The 18,711-nt window shown below is 38.1% G+C and overlaps 6 protein-coding genes across 6 annotated transcripts in view; 4 read left to right on the forward strand and 2 right to left on the reverse strand.

The window, feature by feature from the left end:
- LOC145465016 (uncharacterized) overlaps positions 1-18,711 on the reverse strand; it is a 286,590-nt gene that overhangs the window by 242,099 nt on the left and 25,780 nt on the right. The gene's annotated exons all lie outside the window — the stretch shown is intronic.
- The window catches only part of LOC145465339 (uncharacterized), a 191,500-nt gene that overhangs the window by 165,575 nt on the left and 7,214 nt on the right, over positions 1-18,711 (reverse strand). The window lies entirely within an intron of this gene.
- Positions 1,966-2,849, forward strand: LOC145464972 (uncharacterized). Its single transcript, XM_081448784.1, has one exon. The coding sequence runs from the start codon at positions 2,332-2,334 to the stop codon at positions 2,827-2,829; it is 498 nt and encodes a 165-aa protein (XP_081304910.1). The 5' UTR covers positions 1,966-2,331; the 3' UTR covers positions 2,830-2,849.
- Positions 6,171-7,117, forward strand: LOC145465189 (uncharacterized). Its single transcript, XM_081448957.1, has one exon. It carries the CDS (start codon positions 6,442-6,444, stop codon positions 6,955-6,957), a length of 516 nt encoding a protein of 171 aa, XP_081305083.1. The 5' UTR covers positions 6,171-6,441; the 3' UTR covers positions 6,958-7,117.
- Positions 10,595-12,092, forward strand: LOC145466122 (uncharacterized). Its single transcript, XM_081449895.1, has one exon. The coding sequence runs from the start codon at positions 10,938-10,940 to the stop codon at positions 11,457-11,459; it is 522 nt and encodes a 173-aa protein (XP_081306021.1). The 5' UTR covers positions 10,595-10,937; the 3' UTR covers positions 11,460-12,092.
- On the forward strand, positions 14,482-16,931 carry LOC145465590 (uncharacterized). The gene has a single exon (XM_081449366.1). It carries the CDS (start codon positions 15,383-15,385, stop codon positions 15,893-15,895), a length of 513 nt encoding a protein of 170 aa, XP_081305492.1. The 5' UTR covers positions 14,482-15,382; the 3' UTR covers positions 15,896-16,931.

Consider the following 18,711-nt stretch of genomic DNA (forward strand, 5'->3'; position numbering starts at 1 on the left):
GAGCTGAACTCAGAAATTGTTAAAAATGTAATTGACAGGCGCAGAAACCAGCACCAGACGCTCCATGTAACTTAAGACACAAAATAAAAGAAATTGTAATCAATATTGTATTATCTTCAACTGAATTCGTCGGAAAAATTATTTTAAAATACTTACATGGAATTCATTTATGACACAGAAGAACAGAAATATCGTCGGTCATCAAACTCTTCAGGGAAATTTGAAAGTACTTTACTTCCTCGATATTCATAGTGTCTGTGCTTAACTCTCTATGTAATAACGTTTTCAGCTAGTTAGTGGGAATTAACAATCGGGCTGCTATTGCTGCATACGTAACTTTGCTAAATTTGGCAAGAATAACGCAAATAAAATTGCTACATTTTACGGTTAGGCAACGCCGGTTGATACTGGTTTCGCCTTAAGCCGTGCAATTGTTCAGCACCCTGCTCAATACAAGTACCTGTATACAAACTCAATCTCTGCTTAAATAATATTAAGCGATTCATGGCTAATATTCTGCTGCAAGCTCTGTTTAGTACAGTCTATGTAAAAAAAAAATGAGCTTGACCACATGGAAATGCTGACTCCTGAGTGTCAGAGCCTAAAGCTGAAAATAGCGATATTATCATCCCAAGATATCGTTCTGTGGAGCTACTTTTAAAAATATTACTTTCTTGAACGAAGAGCAGTTTTCTAATATTATAAAATTTAAATACGATTAGACCTCTCCAACTCAGCCGGATTTCATTGCTGTCAAGCCACGCATCGCATTTCAACCTCTTGTTACAGTCGAGAAATATCTTTGCGAAAAGCAACTCAGTCCGAGCGAGAAGATAAGATTTAAGACTTTGAAATGTTATAATTATGTTTTCTAACTGACGTTGCATAGCAATTAACATATTATTATCTGTAACTAAGTCAAGACCGTAAATTTTGACATCATTCTTCCATTGACCTTGCAGGCAATTTAGAGTCGAGAGTTAACGGCTTCATGACAGCGTTTTTTATATCAGAGAAAATTTTTTTCTCTATTATTGTAAATAATTTCTGAAAAACCTTTGAGAGGATGACTCTATCAAAGTTTAAAGTATTAAAGTAAGTGTATCGTAAAATTGTTCCGCTTACTTTTTCTTTCATGATCACTAACGACTACAAAAATTTCGCTACAGTAAAGACTACACTAAAGCAAAAAGAGTTGAGTAAGAAATCATTACAGAAGTCACGTGGAGCCCATTCAAGTATAAACTGCATTGTCATCTAGTTGTAGACGATGGCGTAATTTAGTGCACAAACAGCGTCTCTGTGATCATCACAGTTCAGTGGATCTGCGACAAATCGTGAGACTTCAGTTGGCATGCCGGTAATTCCCATGAGGAATTAATGTTACTTCTAACATATGGATCAAGCAAATTAAAACTATGTGCAAATTGTCGACCAGCAAAAACAGAGAATTTGAAACTTATTAGTAATTATTTTGTGTGTGTGAATTAGCATCGTTCGCAGAAACAGCGAAGTAAAGCTATAAACTCTGGGCCCTCCAGTTCAGTCTGGCATGCGCGTAGCCATCCCGACAAAGTAAACAAAAAGCGACAATGAAATTCGTTTCTCAAAAACCCGTGAGACCAGCGGAAGCTCAATTAATATAGGAGGGTTATCTGTTTTATAGCGGTTTCTGCCCGGACAAATTTCAACATTTTTGTCGCAGGTCTGTTATGGTCCAGTCGGCTGTGCCTCGTACACAAACAAACGCGGGAAAACTCTCGCAGTCTGACGAAGTTTGCAAAGTTCGTATAGGCATTACACAAAAAAATATGCTAAATACTCACCATGACAGTTGGTGCATGACTACTATTATTAGTTGGTACCGTCAACAGCTTCTTCAGCTATTATTATTATTAAAGCGAAATGTCCTCAGGCCGAGCTTGCACTGCTGAAACTTTTAATTGACCTCTATGGACGGGCTTAGCAAGTTTGCATTTTGTGCGTCACTATGTTGGGGTAAGCGGTGAAGACAGTGTGAAATATTGATCCTAGTCATTTTACATAACGACATAATGGTGCAACGCAAAAACCATAACCGCGTTTCAAGTCTTAAAACTGTTCATGTATAATTCAGACCTATCCAAAACTAACCACGATCATCTCTTATGCATGACAGGAAGACGGATCTAATCACCGATATCTAAAAAAACACCAAGGAAACTGAAGTTACTTAAACTTAACTGAAAAAATTTTGGTTCTTATTCTCTCGAAGGAGAGCGACAAATAATCTCCTCTCTACATCGAGCTGACGAACTTCATTTTAACAAGGCCATCACAGAGCGACCAAAGATGCACAGGTTAACCAGCAAAGACAATCTCAGCCGGCTGTTTCGCTTAACTCCTCTTATCTTAGTCATAGCTGGTTCTGTTTTAATACTATTGGGTAAAACTGCTTCCTTAAAGACCTGTAAAATTGCTGGTTCCGTGGTCGTAGCTGTCGGCGGATTGCTGTTACTTTTCATTACAGTCGGGAGTTCACGCCAAGACAAGCTCGGTGAGAACACGATTTTTGAAGAGGCTGTGATCGCAGCAGAACACTACGCCAATAGAACTGCCTTGAGCGCTGGCTCTGACGATCAGCTGGGACCGATTCATCACTTCGAAGTTAAAACAACGTCGGAATCGTCTCAGAAAGAAATGGTACCTCCTTCATACGAAGACGCTGTTGACAGTAATACCAGCCTTGAAGTTGTACCATGTGATGCAAAGGAATCGAGTTTGGACAACACGACTTCTGCACCACCATCTTACAAAGAAAGCCATGAAAATGCGAAGACAGTTTCATAATTCTGCTTATATGGTTCTTATAATTTACTGTAAATAAAGAACTCCTTCTTCGAAATGAAAAACGTCTGGGCCAGGACTAAAAAGAATAGAAAACGTTGTATGAATTGCGGAAGTCAGGAACTGTACTGAGTTCTGTTAAAAAATTGCTACAAACTTTCTGACAAAGTAAACTCCTTGGCAGAACATTAGCAGACTCAGGAATTGGTTGTAACGGAGAAATTATAGAACTCTAGGATTTCTGTTTGTTGACGATTAAATAGGTAGCTACATACTCTACAGCCTAGATTTTAGAATCTAACTTATTCAAACGGAAAGAACATTTTTACGGGAAGATAATAAACGATGCATGTCGTCTGGCTAAGCCAATATCATTTTTTAACATCACGTAGACCCGCGTTTACTCTGATTGGTGTATAAAAGCAGTATTTAATCTTATATCCACAATCTGTATAAAACATAAAATATAGTAAATTGTAATCAGCACTGACTTATCTTCAACTGAATTCGTCGCAAAAATTGTTAAAAAAAAAGAAAAAGTCGTACATGGAATTCATTTATGATACGGAAGAACAAAAATTGAAGATACGATACGGAAGAACAAAAACGCTTGAGGGAGATTTTATTTGCCTTTTTGATTTATGAGTCAAATTTAGTAAAGTTACATATGTAACGAAAGCAGCCTGATTGTTCTCACTAAATTGCTGAACACTGTGGTTATTAGATGGGAATATTTTTGTCCTTGTTCGTCATTACTGATATAGAAGGCTGGGATGTGGTTTAACTAATAGCTAAGAATTGCTCAGTAGTTTTCACCGACAGCTCACTGAGATCTGAATTCGGCGCGGAAAGTTACTGGAAGCTGAGAAATGGGCTGAACTCATAAATCGCTAAAAATATAATTGACAAGCACAGAAACCAGCATCAGACGCTCCTTGTAACTGAAGACACAAAACATAAGAAATTGTAATCAGTATTGTATTATCTTCAACTGAATTCGTCGGAAAACTTATTTAAAAAGTCGCACATAGGATTCAATTCTGACACGGAAGAACAAAAATTCCGTCGGTTATAAAACGCTTCGGGGAAATTTGAAAGTTCTTTACTTCCTCGATATTCATAATGTATGTCCTTAACTTTCTATGTAATAACGTGTTCAGCTAGGTAGTGGGAATCATGTAACAATCGGGCTGCTATCGCTGCATACGTAATTTTGCTAAATTTGGCAAGAATTAAAAACGCAAATAAAATTGCTACATTTTACGGTAAGGCAAGGCCAGTTGATACTGGCTTCGCCTTAAGTCCAATTGTTCACCACCCAGCGCAATACAAGCAGCTGTATACAAACTCAATCTATGTTCAAATTAGGCTGAGCGATTGATTGCTAATGTTCTGCCGTAAGCTTTGTTTAGTACAGTCTATGTAAAAGAAATGAGCCAGTTGATCACATGGAAGTGCAGACTTCCGGGTGTCAGAGCCTAAAGCCGAATGTAGCGTTAATATCATCCCAAGTTATCGTTCTGTGGAGCTTCTTTTAAAACTGTTACTTTCTTAAACGAAGAACAGTTTTCTAATATTATAAAATTTATAAACGATTAGACATCTCCAGCTCAACTGGATTTCATTGCTGTGAAGTCACGCATCGCTTTTCAAGTGTAACAGTCGAGAATTACCTTTGCGAAAAGCAGCCTGACTCAGTCCGAGCGAGACGATAAGATTTAAGACTTTGGAATGTTATAATTATGTTTTCTAACGAATTACTGACATTGCAGAGCAATTAATTTATTACTATCTGTAACTACGTAAAGACCGTACACTTTGACAACATTCTTCCATTGACTTTACAGGCAATTAAGAGTCGAGAGCTCACGGCTCGACAGGCTTCAAAATCAAGTTTAATATCTTCGAACGTATAAAGAAGAAACGACCAAATTATATACGTACAATATTTATTCAGTTGTGATTTTGATAAAACTATTTTTTGACGCGATTTAAGCCTGATGTCTACGTATTCATTCTTTCAACGTATGTACGTACTTTCAAAAACAAAATAAATCATAAAAATGATTTGCTTTCAGTATTTTATGCATCAATTTTTCTGGTTGAAAGTGCTTTGAAAAGGCTCCAGTTGGGATCACCACAGTTCAGAGTGAATCTGCGACAAATGGACTTTAGTTTGTATGCCAGTAATTTCTATGAGGACGAGCATATGGATAGAACCAAATAAACCTGCTGTGCAAATTGTCGCCAAGCAACCACAGGGCATTTTAAACGGATCATTGTTGTGAATTAGCGACATTTGCTGAAATCGCTAGGTAAAGTTACAAACACTGAGTCGTCCAGTTCAGTCTATAATGCACGTAGGCATCCGAACAAAATAAACAGAGACAATGACATTCGTTTCTTAGAAACCCGTGATACCAGCGGAAATTCCTACAATATAGGAGAGGGATCTCTATTGTAGCGATTTCTGTCCCGGCGACTTGAAAGTGGATGCAGTACTTTCAATTCAAACGCGATCCACATGTTTGACGCAAGTATGCTGTGGAACAAATAGCCGGTCTTGGAGGAATAGTCAAGTCGGCTGTGCTTCGTTCAAAACCAAACGTGGGAAAACTCTCGTAGTCTAATAGTTAATAGGTTACGTTTCAAGAAATCATGATCGTAGTCGGCACATTTCAAAATTTGATAGAGAATTTCTTCCACTCAAAGTTACCCACCAAATTCGTCAGTTATATTTTGGTTCTGCCATTCTTTTTAGAAAAGCGTACAAAGTTCGCAAAGTTGTATTGACATTACGGAAAAAACAATATGCTAAAATCCGTTGACTTTGGCATATGATGCGACTTGACAAGATTTGTCCTCAGGCCAAGCTTGCACTGCTTAAGTTCTTAATTGTTTCATTGACGTCAATAGACGAGAGGGTACGAGTTTGAATTTTGTGTATCATCATGGTATATGGTGTCCATAGTTTAATATAGCACACTTCGTGCCGGAAGCAACATAGAAACCATAAAGGCGTTTCAAGTCTGTATAAAATTGTTCATGTATAATTCAGAGCAAGCTATCTAATATCTATTTAGCAAATTGATCTCAGTTTTTCAAGCCTCTGTCCTGTTATTGATGATGAATTTCGTCATAACATTGTCAAAGTAGCTGTGGATCCAAGAGGCGAGAACCGAGTGTATCCGCAGACTACTTTGACAATTTTATGACGAAATTCACTGTCAATAACAGAACAGAAGTATGAAAAACTGACGTCAATTTGTTTTTTACGATAACAGATTGTCAAATTGTCCGCTCTCGCTGGTTGACGCATCGCATAAATTATAAATTCATGTGTCTGTCCGCATATTCACGATGAAAATTAGCCAGTGAGCGCGCGAGAATTTCTGCAGTTATCGTAAAAGACCATCTCTTATACAGGAAAGCTAGACGGAACTAATCAACCATAGACTGACGTCGACATCAACGATCAAAGCATCAACAAAAGGAAGAGCTAATCTAAACTTAATTGACACTCTGTTCTTCTTCTGTCGAACGAACACGACAAATAATCTCTTCTCTGAATCGAGCTGACTTCATTTCAACCCGGCCATCACAGAACAACCAAAGATGCACCGGCTAACCAGCAAAGAAAAACTCAGCCGGCTGCTCCGCTTAACCCCTCTTATCTTAGTTATAGCTGGTTCTGTTTTAATACTAGTGGGTAACACTGCTTCCTTAAAAAGCTGCAAGATCGCTGGTCCTGTGGCTGTAGCTGTGGGTGGATTGTTATTACTTTTTATCACAGTATGGAGTTCACGCCGAGACAAACTCGAGGAGAACACAATTTGTGAAGAGGCTGTGATCGCAGCGGAACACTTCGCCAATAGAACTGCCTTGAACACTGGCTCAAAAGATCAGCTGAGACCGATTCATCACTTCGAAGTAAAAACATCGTCTCAATCGTCTTGGAAAGAAATGGTACCTCCTTCATACGAAGAAGCTGTTGACAATAATAACGGTATAGGAAATTCGCAAACTACCACTGAAGTTGTACCAAGTGATGACGAGGAAGCGAGTTTGAACAACACGACTTCTGCACCACCGTCTTACGAAGAAAGTCATGAAAATGCGACAGCTTCATAATTCTCCTTGACGGTTCTTATAAATTTACTGTAAGTAAAGAATTAACTCCTCCTTGGGGATGTAAAACGTCTACGCTTTGAAAAGGAAAGAAAAACTTCTATTAATTACGGAAGTCAGGAAGTATTGAGCTCTGTTTATATCACAAGAAATTCCGACAAATTTGTTGACAGTTAAAGTAAATCATAAGAAACTCTTTGGCAGAGCATTGGCAGACTTAGGAACTGGTTATAACGGAGAAATTATAGAACTCTAGGTTTTCTCTTTGTTGAATCTAACTGATTCAAACGGAAAGAAATATTCACAGGAAGATAGTAAACGATGCATGTCGTCTGGCTAAGCCAATATCATCTTTTAACAACACGTGCGCCCGTTCACACTGATTGGTGTATAAAAGCAGTATTTAATTCTATATCCACATTCTGTATAAGACATAAAATATAATAAATTGTAATCAGTATTGATTATCTTCAACTGAATTCGTCGCAAAAATTAATATTTTTAACAAAGACGTACATGGAATTCAATTATGACACGAAAGAACAGATATTCCGCCGGTATTTACGCTTCAGTCAGAGAGGTTTTATTTGCGTTTTTAATTCTTGAGACAAATTTAGCAAAGTTACGATGTAGCGATAGCAGCCGGATTGTAAATTCCTACTGATTAGCTGAATACATTATTACATGGGAATATTTTTGTCCTCATTCATCACTACATATAGAAGGCAGAGATATAGTTTAACTCAGAATTGCTCATCAGTTTTAACTGACAGCTCAGTGAGATCTTAGTTCGGCGCGGAAAGTTACTGGAAGTCGAAAAATGAGCTGCAATGTCAAGTGAAAATGTAACTGGCAAACACAGAAACCAGCACCAGACGCTCCATGTAGCTGAAGCGTTGAAGTGTGGAGAGAAGGTCAAAATACGTTCTTTATACACAACAAAAGTTAAGCACAGACACTATGAATATCGAAGAAGTAAAGGACTTTCAAACCGCTATATTTTACGGTAAGGTAACGCCAGTTGATACTGGCTTCACGTTAAGTCCAATTGTTCTCCACCCAGCTCAATACAAGGAGCTGTACACATACACAATCTCTGCTCAAATTAGGCTGAGTGATTCATAGCTAATGTTCTGCCGTAAGCTTTGTTTAGTACAGGCTATATAAAAGAAAATATGAGCTTGCAATTGACCACATCGAAGTGCAGACTCCTGGGTGTCAGAGCTTAAAGCTGAAAATAGCGATATTATCATCCCAGATTATCGTTCTGTGGAGCTACTTTAAAAATATTACTTTCTTAAACGTGCAGCAGTTTTCTAATATTATCGCTTAGACATCTCCAACTCAGCCAGATTTCATTGCTGTCAAGCCACGCATCGCGTTTCAACCTCTTGTTACAGTCGCGAGTTATCTTTGCGAAAAGCAACTCAGTCCGAGCGAGACGATAAGATTTGAGACTTTGGAATGTAACAATTATGTTTTCTAATAAATTACTGACGTTGCATAGCAATTAATATAATATTATCTGTAACTACGTAAAGACCGTAAACTTTGAAAACAGTGAATTCTTCTATTGACGTTGCAGGCAATTTAGAGACGAGAGTTAAGTGTATCGTAAAATTGTGCTTTATTTTTTCTTTTGACGTCTACAAAAATTCTGAAACTTTTTTCACTTTTTCAGAATGGGGTCTGTGATACTTGGAAACGTTCTGTGCCATCAGTGTATGATAAATGACTGATGGCAAATTAAACACTTTTCTGACCCCACAGTTGACGTCATTGTAGTTTTTTTAACTTTTAACCTTAAAACATATCCATGAGTATTTTCTAATTATAAGCCACAGTCAACCTTACCCTCTCTAGAAGCAATGATGCATACAATCCTAATATCGCGTAACATCTTTTATAAATTATTTTACTATATTGACTTCGAAATGTTTTTCTTTTCCTTGAGCTCTATCTCATGCAGTCTAATTTAAATTTGCGCAATTTCCCAGCTTGTTAAGTGTCTAAAGTTTCATACGTGAAACTGTTTCTCTTGTTTCACAATGTGAGCAAAGTTTGTTTTCCGTTCACTGAAAACAAATCAAAATTAGAACTGTAACTAGGAATGACAATTTTTTCCGCGACACTTACAAAGAAACCACAGTTCGCCTGCGGCTCGCCTGTGGAAAAACGTGTAGACAATGGAAACACGTGGCGAGTCGTAACGTTCCGTAAATACAAGCCCCAATCTACATTTAACCGAGATTTTTAAGCGCCAGATGTTCAATATTGTTACTCGAAAACAACCCAAAATTAGAACTGTAGCTAGCAATGATAAATTCGTCCGCGACACTTTACAGACAAACAGCAGTTCGCCTCCAGCTCGCTGGTGAAAAAGCGTGTAGACCATGAAAACACGTGGCGACGGTAACACTGCGTACATGTCCTCAATCTATATTTAACCGAGATTTTTAAGAGCTGCATGTTCAATATTGTTACTTGATATGCTCAATTAGCTTGGTTGTACTTGTTTATTAACTCGGTCCTAAGTTGAATATCTCTGGGTTGTTTTTTATATTCTTTGTTCACAAAAGTTCTGAGTATTAAACTAGCTTAAATTCAAATGAAATAAATGACCTAACGACAGCTCAGTTTCGATTTTGGTAAATGATGACAATTTAAACTACTTTTTGACGATATAAGTCTGATGTCTACGTAATTTCTTTCAACGTATGTACGTACTTTCATTCAGCAAAATCAGTTTTAGAAATCCCGTGTTCTTTCAATTCACACTAGCGCAAGCCAGAAAATTGAACTGCTTTCGATCCGATCAGTATTTTTTGCATCAACTTTTGCGGTTGAAAGTGTGTGAAAAGCCTCAAAGAAATTGACTACACTAAAGGAATAGAGTTATGTGGAGCCCATTCAAGTATAAACTGCATTGTCATCTAGTTGTAGACAATGGCGTAATTTAGTACAAAAACAACGCCTCTGGTATCATCACAGTTCACTGAATCTGCGACAAATGGACTTCAGTTGGCGTGCCAGTAATTCCTATAAGGGATTAATTATAATGTTACTTCGAACATATGGATCGAGCCAATTAAAACTATGCGCAAATTGCCGACCAGCAAAAAAAGAGAATTTGAAACTTATTAGTAATTATTTTTTTGTGTGTGAATTAGCAACGTTCGCAGAAACAGCGAAATAAAGCTATAAACTCTGAAACGGCCAGTTCAGTCTAACATGCGCGTAGCCATCCCGACTAAGTAAACAAAAAGCGACAATAAAATTCGTTTCTCAAAAACCTGTGATACCAGCGGAAGCTCAATTGATATAGGAGGGTTATCTGTTTTATAGCGGTTTCTGCCCGGGCAAATTTCAACATTTTTGTCGCAGGTTTGTTATGGTCAAGTCGGCTGTGCCTCATTCACAAACAAACGCGGAAAAACTCTCGCAGTCTGACGAAGTTTGCAAAGTTCGTATAGGCATTACACAAAAAAATATGCTAAATACTCACCATGACAGTTGGTGCATGACTACTATTATTAGTTGGTACCGTCAACAGCTTCTTCAGATGCTATTATTATTAAAGCGAAATGTCCTCAGGCCGAGCTTGCACTGCTGAAACTTTTAATTGACGTCAATGGACGAGCTTAGCGAATTTGCATTTTGTGCGTCACTATGTTGGGGTTTGTCATGAAGACAGTGCGAAATATTGATACCAGTCATTCTACATAACGACAAAATAGTGCAACGTAAAAACCATAACCGCGTTTCAACTGTTCATGTATAATTCAGACCTATCCAAAACTAACCACGATCATCTCTTATGCATGACAGGAAGACGGATCTAATCACCGATATCTGAAAAAAAACACCAAGGAAACTGAAGTTGCTCTTGACTTAACTGAAACAATTGTGTTCTTATTCTCTCGAAAGAGAGCGACAAATAATCTCCTCTCTATTTTAACCCTGCCATCACAGAGCGACCAAAGATGCACAGGTTAACCAGCAAAGACAAACTACTCAGCCGGCTGCTTCGCTTAACTCCTCTTATCTTAGTCATAGCTGGTTCTGTTTTAATACTTATTGGTAACACGGCTTCCTTAAAGACCTGTAAAATTGCTGGTTCTGTGTTCGTAGCTGTCAGCGGATTGTTATTACTTTTCATCACAGTCTGGAGTTCACGCCAAGACAAGCTCGGTGAGAACACGATTTTTGCAGAGGCTGTGATCGCAGCAGAACACTTCGCCAATAGACCTGCCTTGAGCGCTGGCTCTGACGATCAGCTGGGACCGATTCATCACTTCGAAGTGAAAACAGCGTCGGAATCGTCTTGGAAAGAAATGGTACCTCCTTCATACGAAGAAGCTGTTGACAATAATAGCGGCATGGGAAATTTGCAAACTAGCACTCAATGGGTACCATGTGATGCAAAGGAATCGAGTTTGGACAACACGACTTCTGCACCACCATCTTACGAAGAAAGCCATGAAAATGCGAAGACAGTTTCATAATTCATCTTAATGGTTTTTATAATTTACATAAAGAACTCTTTCTTGGAAATGAAAAATGTCTGGGCCAGGACTGAAATAGAGAGAAAACGTTCTATTAATTGCGAAAGTCAGGAAGTATTGAGCTCTGTTTATATCACAAGAAATTGCGTCAAACTTTCTGGCAAAGTAAACTCCTTGGCAGAACATTGGCAGACTCAGGAATTGGTTGTAATGGAGAAATTATAGAACTCTAGGATTTCTGTTTGTTGACGATTAAATAGGTAGCTACATACTCTACAGCCTAGATTTTAGAATCTAACTGATTCAAACGGAAAAAATTTTTACGGGAAGATAATAAACGATGCATGTCGTCTGGCTAAGCCAATATCATTTTTTAACATCACGTAGACCCGCGTTTACTCTGATTGGTGTCAGAAAAGCAGTATTTAATCTTATATCCACAATCTGTATAAAACATAAAATATAGTAAATTGTAATCAGCACTGACTTATCTTCAACTGAATTCGTCGCAAAAATTGTTAGAAAAAAAAAGGCGTACATGGAATTCATTTATGATACGGAAGAACAAAAATTGAAGATACGACACGGAAAAACAAAAATTGAAGATACGATACGGAAGAACAAAAACGCTTGAGGGAGAAAATATTTGCGTTTTTGATTCTTGAGTCAAATTTTGGTAAAGTTACGTACTTAAATTTCGAATTCCTCGGTCATCAAACGCTTCAGGGGAATTTGAAAGATCTTTACTTCCTCGATATTCATAGTGAACAGAAATATCGTCGGTCATCAAACTCCTCAGGGAAATTTGAAAGTTCTTTACTTCCTCGATATTCATAGTGTCTGTCCTTAACTTTCTATGTAATAACGTGTTCAGCTAGTTAGTGGGAATTAACAATCGGGCTGCTATCACTGCATACGCAGTAGTTTTGCTAGCTAAATTTGGCAAGAATAACGCAAATAAAATTGCTACATTTTACGGTAAGGCAAGGCCGGTTGATACCGGCTTCACCTTAAGTCCAATTGTTCACCACCCAGCGCAATACAAGGAGCTGTATACAAACTCAATCTTTGTTCAAATTAGGCTGAGCGATTGATTGCTAATGTTCTGCCGTAAACTCTATTTAGTACAGTCTATGTAAAAGAAATGAGCCAGTTGATCACATGGATGTGCAGACTCCTGGGTTTCAGAGCCTAAAGCTGAATGTAGCGATAATATCATCCCAAGTTGTCGTTCTGTGGAGCCTCTTTTAAAACTGTTACTTTCTTAAACGAAGAACAGTTTTCTAATATGGTAGAATTTATAAACGATTAGACATCTCCAGCTCAACTGGATTTCATTGCTGTCAAGCCACGCATCGCTTTTCAACCTCTTGTTTCAGTCGAGAATTACCTTTGCGAAAAGCAACCTGACTCAGTCCGAGCGAGACGATAAGATTTAAGACTTTGGAATGTTATAATTATGTTTTCTAACGAATTACTGACATTGCATAGCAATTAATTTATTACTATCTGTAACTACGTAAAGACCGTACACTTTGACAACATTCTTCTATTGACCTTGCAGACAATTAAGAGTCGAGAGTTAACGGCTTGACAGGCTTTAGTTGACTTATTGTTTCATATCCCGACATGTTGGCAGCGTTTTTTATATAAGAGAACATTTTTCTTTGTTATTGTAAATAGTTTCTGAAAAACCTTTGAGAGGATGACTCTATCAAAGTTTAAAGTATTAAAGTAAGTGTATCGTGAAATTGTTCGTTACTTATTCTTTTGACGTCTACAAAAATTTATGAAGCTTTTTTCACTTTTTTTGAATGGGACTTATGATGCTTGAAAATGTTCCGTGCCCTCAGTATGAAATAAAGGACTGATGGCAAATTAAACTATTTTCTGACCCCACAGTTGACGTCACTGTATTTGTTTCTCTTGTTTTACAATGTGAGTACAGTTCATTTTCACTGCACTGAAAACAACTCAAAATAAGAATTTCAGCTAGCGATGATAAATTCAGCCGCGACACTTAACAGAAAAACCGCAGCTCGCCTGCGGCTCGCTTGTCGAAAAACGTGTGGACAAAGGAAACACGTGTCGAGGCGTAACGGAGAGTGTGTAAATGGCCTGAATCTATATTTAACCGAGATTTTTAAGAGCTCAGCCCGGGTGAGATGTTTTTGTCACTCGATATGCTCAGTTACCTCTGTTGTACTTGCTTATTAATTCCATCCCATGTTAAATATCTCTGAGTTGTTTTTGTTTTTTGTTTTTTACTATGTTCATACTAAAAGTTCTTCTAATCTGGTTTGAATTCAAAATCAAGTTTATTATCTTCGAACGGTATAAAGAAGAAACGACCAAATTATATACGGACAATTCAGTTGTGATTTTTGACTTGATATAAGCCTGATGTCTACGTATTTTCTTTCTACGTATGTACGTACTTTCAAAAACAAAATAAATCATAAAAATGATTTGCTTTCAGTATTTTATGCATCGAGTTTTTGTGGTTGAAAGTGCCTTGAAAAGGTTCAAAGAAAAGGATTACGCCTAAATGCAAGCATAAGTAGAGTTGAGTATGAACTAGAGAAGTCGCGAAGAGTCTTTTAAGGTATTAAACTGCATTGTCATCTAGTTCCAGACGATGGCGCAATTTAGCGCACAAACAGCTAGCGTCTCCAGCTGGGATCATCACAGTTCAGTAAATCTGCGACAAATGGACTTCAGTTTGCATGCCAGTAATTTCTATGAGGACGAGCACATGGATAGAACCAAATAAACCTGCTGTGCAAATTGTCGCCAAGCAGCCACAGGGCATTTGAAACGGTTTATTTTTGCGAATTAACGACGTTTGCTGAAACAGCTAAGTAAAGCAACACACTCTGAGTCGTCCAGTTCAGTTTATAATGTACGTAGGCATCCGGACAAAGTAAACAGAAAGGGACAATGACATTCGTTTCTTAGAAACCCGTGATACCAGGTGAAATTCCTATAATATAGGAGAGAGATCTCTATTGTAGCGGTTTCTGCTCCGTCGACTTGAAAATGCGTGCAGTACGTTCAATTCAACGCGATCCACATGTTTGACGCAGGTACTCGCTGTGGAACAAGTAGCCGGTCTTAGAACCGAATAGTGGAGTCGGCTGTGCCTCGTTCACAAACAAACGAGGGAAAACTTTCGTAGTCTAATAGTTAATACTGAGGTTACGTTTCAAGAAATCATGATCGTAGTCGGCTCATTTCAGAATTTAATAGAGAATTTCTTCCACTCAAAGATAGCCACCAAATTCGTCAGTTATATTTCAGTTCTGCCATTGTCTTGTTACAAAAGCTTGCAAAGTTTCCAAAGTTCGTATTAGCATCGCGGAAAAAACAATATGCTGAAATATGACTTCCGCAGTTGATGCGACATGACAAGATTTGCCCTCAGGCCAAGCTTGCACTGTTCAAATTCTTAATTGTTTCATTGACGTCAGTAGTCGAGAGGGTACGAGTTTGAATTTTGTGTATCATCATTTTAAGGTACGGTGATGAAGACAGAGTTTAAAATACTATCCCAGTCATCCAACGAAAAAACGGTGCAGGGGGTCCATAGTTTATAGCTCACTTCGTGCCGGAAGCAACATAGAAACCATAAAGGCGTTTCAAGTCAGTTTAAAACTGTTCATGTATAATTCACACCAAGCTATCTAATATCTATGATCATCTCTTATGCAGGAAAGCTAGACGGAACTTATCAACCATTGGCTGACGTCAACATTAACGACCAAAGCATCAACAAATAAAGGAAAAACTCCTCTAAACTTAATTGAACTACTATAAACTTAATTGACATTCTGTTTTTCTTCTCTCGAAGGAACACGACAAATAATCTCTTCTCTACATCGAGCTGACTTCATTTTAACCCGGCCATCACAAAGCAACCAAAGATGCACAGGTTAACCAGCAAAGACAAACTCAGCCGGCTGTTCCGCTTAACTCCTCTTATCTTAGTCATAGCTGGTTCTGTTTTAATACTAGTTGGTAACACTGCTTCCTTAAGCTGTAAAATTGCTGGTCCTGTGGCTGTAGCTGTGGGCGGATTGTTATTACTTTTTATCACAGTATGGAGTTCACGCCAAGACAAGCGCGTTGAAAACACAATTTGTGAAGAGGCTGTGATCGCAGCGGAATACTTCGCCAATAGAAATGCCTTGAACACTGGCTCTGAAGACCAGCTAGGACCGATTCATCACTTCGAAGTCAAAACACCGTCGGAATCGTCTTGCAAAGAAATGGTACCTCCTTCATACGAAGAAGCTGTTGACAATAATAACGGTATGGGAAATTCGCAAACTAGTACTGAAGTTGTACCAAGTGATGACAAGGAAGCAAGTTTAAACAACACGACTTCTGCACCACCGTCTTACGAAGAAAGTCATGAAAATGCGAAGACAGCTTAATAATTCTCCTTAATGGTTCTCATAAATTTAATGTAAGTAAAGAACTCCTTCTTGGAAAAGTAAAACGTCTAGGCCTTGAAAAGGACAGAAAACGTTCTATTAGTTACGGAAGTCAGGAAGTACTGAGCTCTGTTTATATCCCAAGAAATTCCGACAAATTCGTTGACAAAGTAAATCATAAGAAAGTCTTTGGCAGAACATTGGCAGACTTAGGAAATGGTTATAATGGAGATATTATAGATCAGAACTCTAAGAATTTCTCTTTGTTCACGGCTAAATAAGTTTAAGGCCGTGCTCTCCATCCTAGATTATAGGATCTAACTGATTCAAACGGAAAGATAGTAATTATCAGCCAAAGCCAACATTGCCCTCTTTAAAAGCAATGATGCATACGATCTTAATATGACGGAACATCTTTTATAAATTGTTTTACTATATTAACTTCAAAATAGTGTTTTTCTTTTCCTTGAGCTCTATCTCAGTCTAATTTAAATTTGAAAAATTTCCCTGCTTGTAAAATGTCCAAAGTTTCATACGTGAAACTGTTTCTCTTGTTTCACAATGTGAGTGAAGTTTGTTTTCAGTTCACTAAAATCAACTTAAAATTAGCACTGCAGCTGGAAATGATAAATTCGTCCGCGACATTTTACAGAGAAACTGTAGTTCGCCTGCAGCTCGCTGGTGGAAACACGTGTAGACCATGGAAACACGTGGTGACGGTAACGGTGCGTAAATGACGTCAATCTATATTCAACCTAGATTTTTTAAGAGCTACATGTTCAATATTGTTACTTGATATGTTCATTTACCTTTGTTGTGCTTGTTTATTAATTCGGTCCCGAGTTTAATATCGCTGGGTTGTTGTTTTTTTTTTTCCTTTCATAAAAGTTCTGAGTATTAAACTAGTTTAAATTCAAATGAAATAAGTGACCTAAGGCAGCTCAGTTTCGATTTTGGTAAATGATGACAATTTAAACTCTTTTTTTGACGATATAAGCCCGTTCTGATGTCTACGTATTTTCTTTGAACGTAGTACGTACTTTAATTCATCAAAATAAATCAGTTTTCGAAATGCCCGTGTACTTTCAGTTCACACTAGGTCAAGCCAGAAAATTGAACTGTTTTCGATTCGACCAGTATTTTATGCATCAACTTTTGCGGTTGAAAGTGTGTGAAAAGCCTCAAAGAAACTGACTTCGCTGAAGTAAATAGAGTTGAGTATGAAATAGAGAAGTCACGTGAAGCCCATGAAAGTATAAACTGCGTTGTCATCTAGCTAGTTTTAGACGACGGAGTGATTTAGTGCACAAACATCGTCTCTTGGATCATCACAGTTCACTGAATCTGCGACAAATGGACTTCAGTTGGCATGGCAGCAATTCCTATGAGGAATTAATGTTTCTTCGAACATATGGATCGAGGTAGTTAAAACTATGTGCAAATTTTCGACCAGCAAAAAGAGAGAATTTGAAACTTATTATAAATTACTTTTTGTGTGTGAATTAGCGACGTTCGCAGAAACAGTAAAGTAAAGCTACAAACTCTGAGACGTTCACGTCAGTCTAGAATGCACTTGGGCATCCGGACAAAGTAAACAAAAAGCGACAACGACATTCGTTTCTTAGAAACCTGTAATACTAGCGGAAGTTCAATTAATATAGGCGGAATATCTGTTTTGTAGCGGTTTCTGCTTGGCGACTTTGAACATGTTTCTCGCAGGTTAAAAAGTCGGCTTTGTCTCGTCCACAAACAAACGCGGGAAAACTCTCGTAGTCTGAATAATAGTTAATCAGATCAGTTCTAAGCAGTCGGTTCAACAAAAAATTTAACAACTTTGTCGGTTAAATAATCTCTTCTCTGCATCGAGCTGTCTTCATTTTCACCCGGCCATCACAGAGCGACCAAAGATGCACAGGTTAACCAGCAAAGACATACTCAGCCGGCTGCCCCGCGTAACTCCTCTGGTCTAATCTTAGTCATAGCTGGTTCCGTTTTAATAATAGTGGGTAACACTGCTTGCTGAAAAAGCTGTAAAATTGCTCGACCTAAGGACAATAAACTTAACTGGATTTAGCATATTTTGTTTCTGTAATGCCTAAATATACAAATTTTACAAATTTTATGACAATACAATGACTGCAGAGCTGAAATATCTAATATTCCAGATCAGTCGATTCTAAGAAAGTTTCGGTACAGGATATGATAGAGAAAGGAATCAGTTAAGTGGGGTGGGGCGCAGGGAAGGAAGAGGCGGAGGACAAATTTGATGGGCAACCCTGAGTAGAACAAATATTCTCTAAAATTTTGACTATTGGACTATGAGAGTTTTCCCGCGTTTGTTTTTGAACGAGGCACAGACGACTTCATTATTCCTCAAAGACTACGTAATTCTACTACAAACGTAACCTGCGTCAAGCATGTGCATTGAAACAATAACATACAATGTACTGCTAGCAATTTCAAGCCGCCCGGTGGGCATAAACAGCTCCAAAATAGATGTCCCTCCCATATTTAATTAACTTCCGCTGATATCACGAGTTTCTAAGAAACAAATGACATTGACGGTTTTGTTTACTACTCCCCAATACATACGTGCATTCTAGACTGAACTGGAAAGTTTAAAGTTTAAAGCCGTTTCCGTGAATGTCGCTAATTTAGTGGACATATCGTGTGCGAGATATTCGTAATCCGTCTATTTGGTCATTTTGAGAAATAAGGCTTTAAAGTTCTACTTCGGTCTTCGAGAGCCCAAATTAGCCCTGTAAACGGAAGGGGGGTTAGAGGCAGGGGGAGAGGGTGTATCGAAAGGTTTTACA

This window comes from Orbicella franksi, chromosome 13 (assembly GCF_964199315.1).
Source record: "Orbicella franksi chromosome 13, jaOrbFran1.1, whole genome shotgun sequence".
Lineage (NCBI taxonomy): Eukaryota > Metazoa > Cnidaria > Anthozoa > Scleractinia > Merulinidae > Orbicella > Orbicella franksi.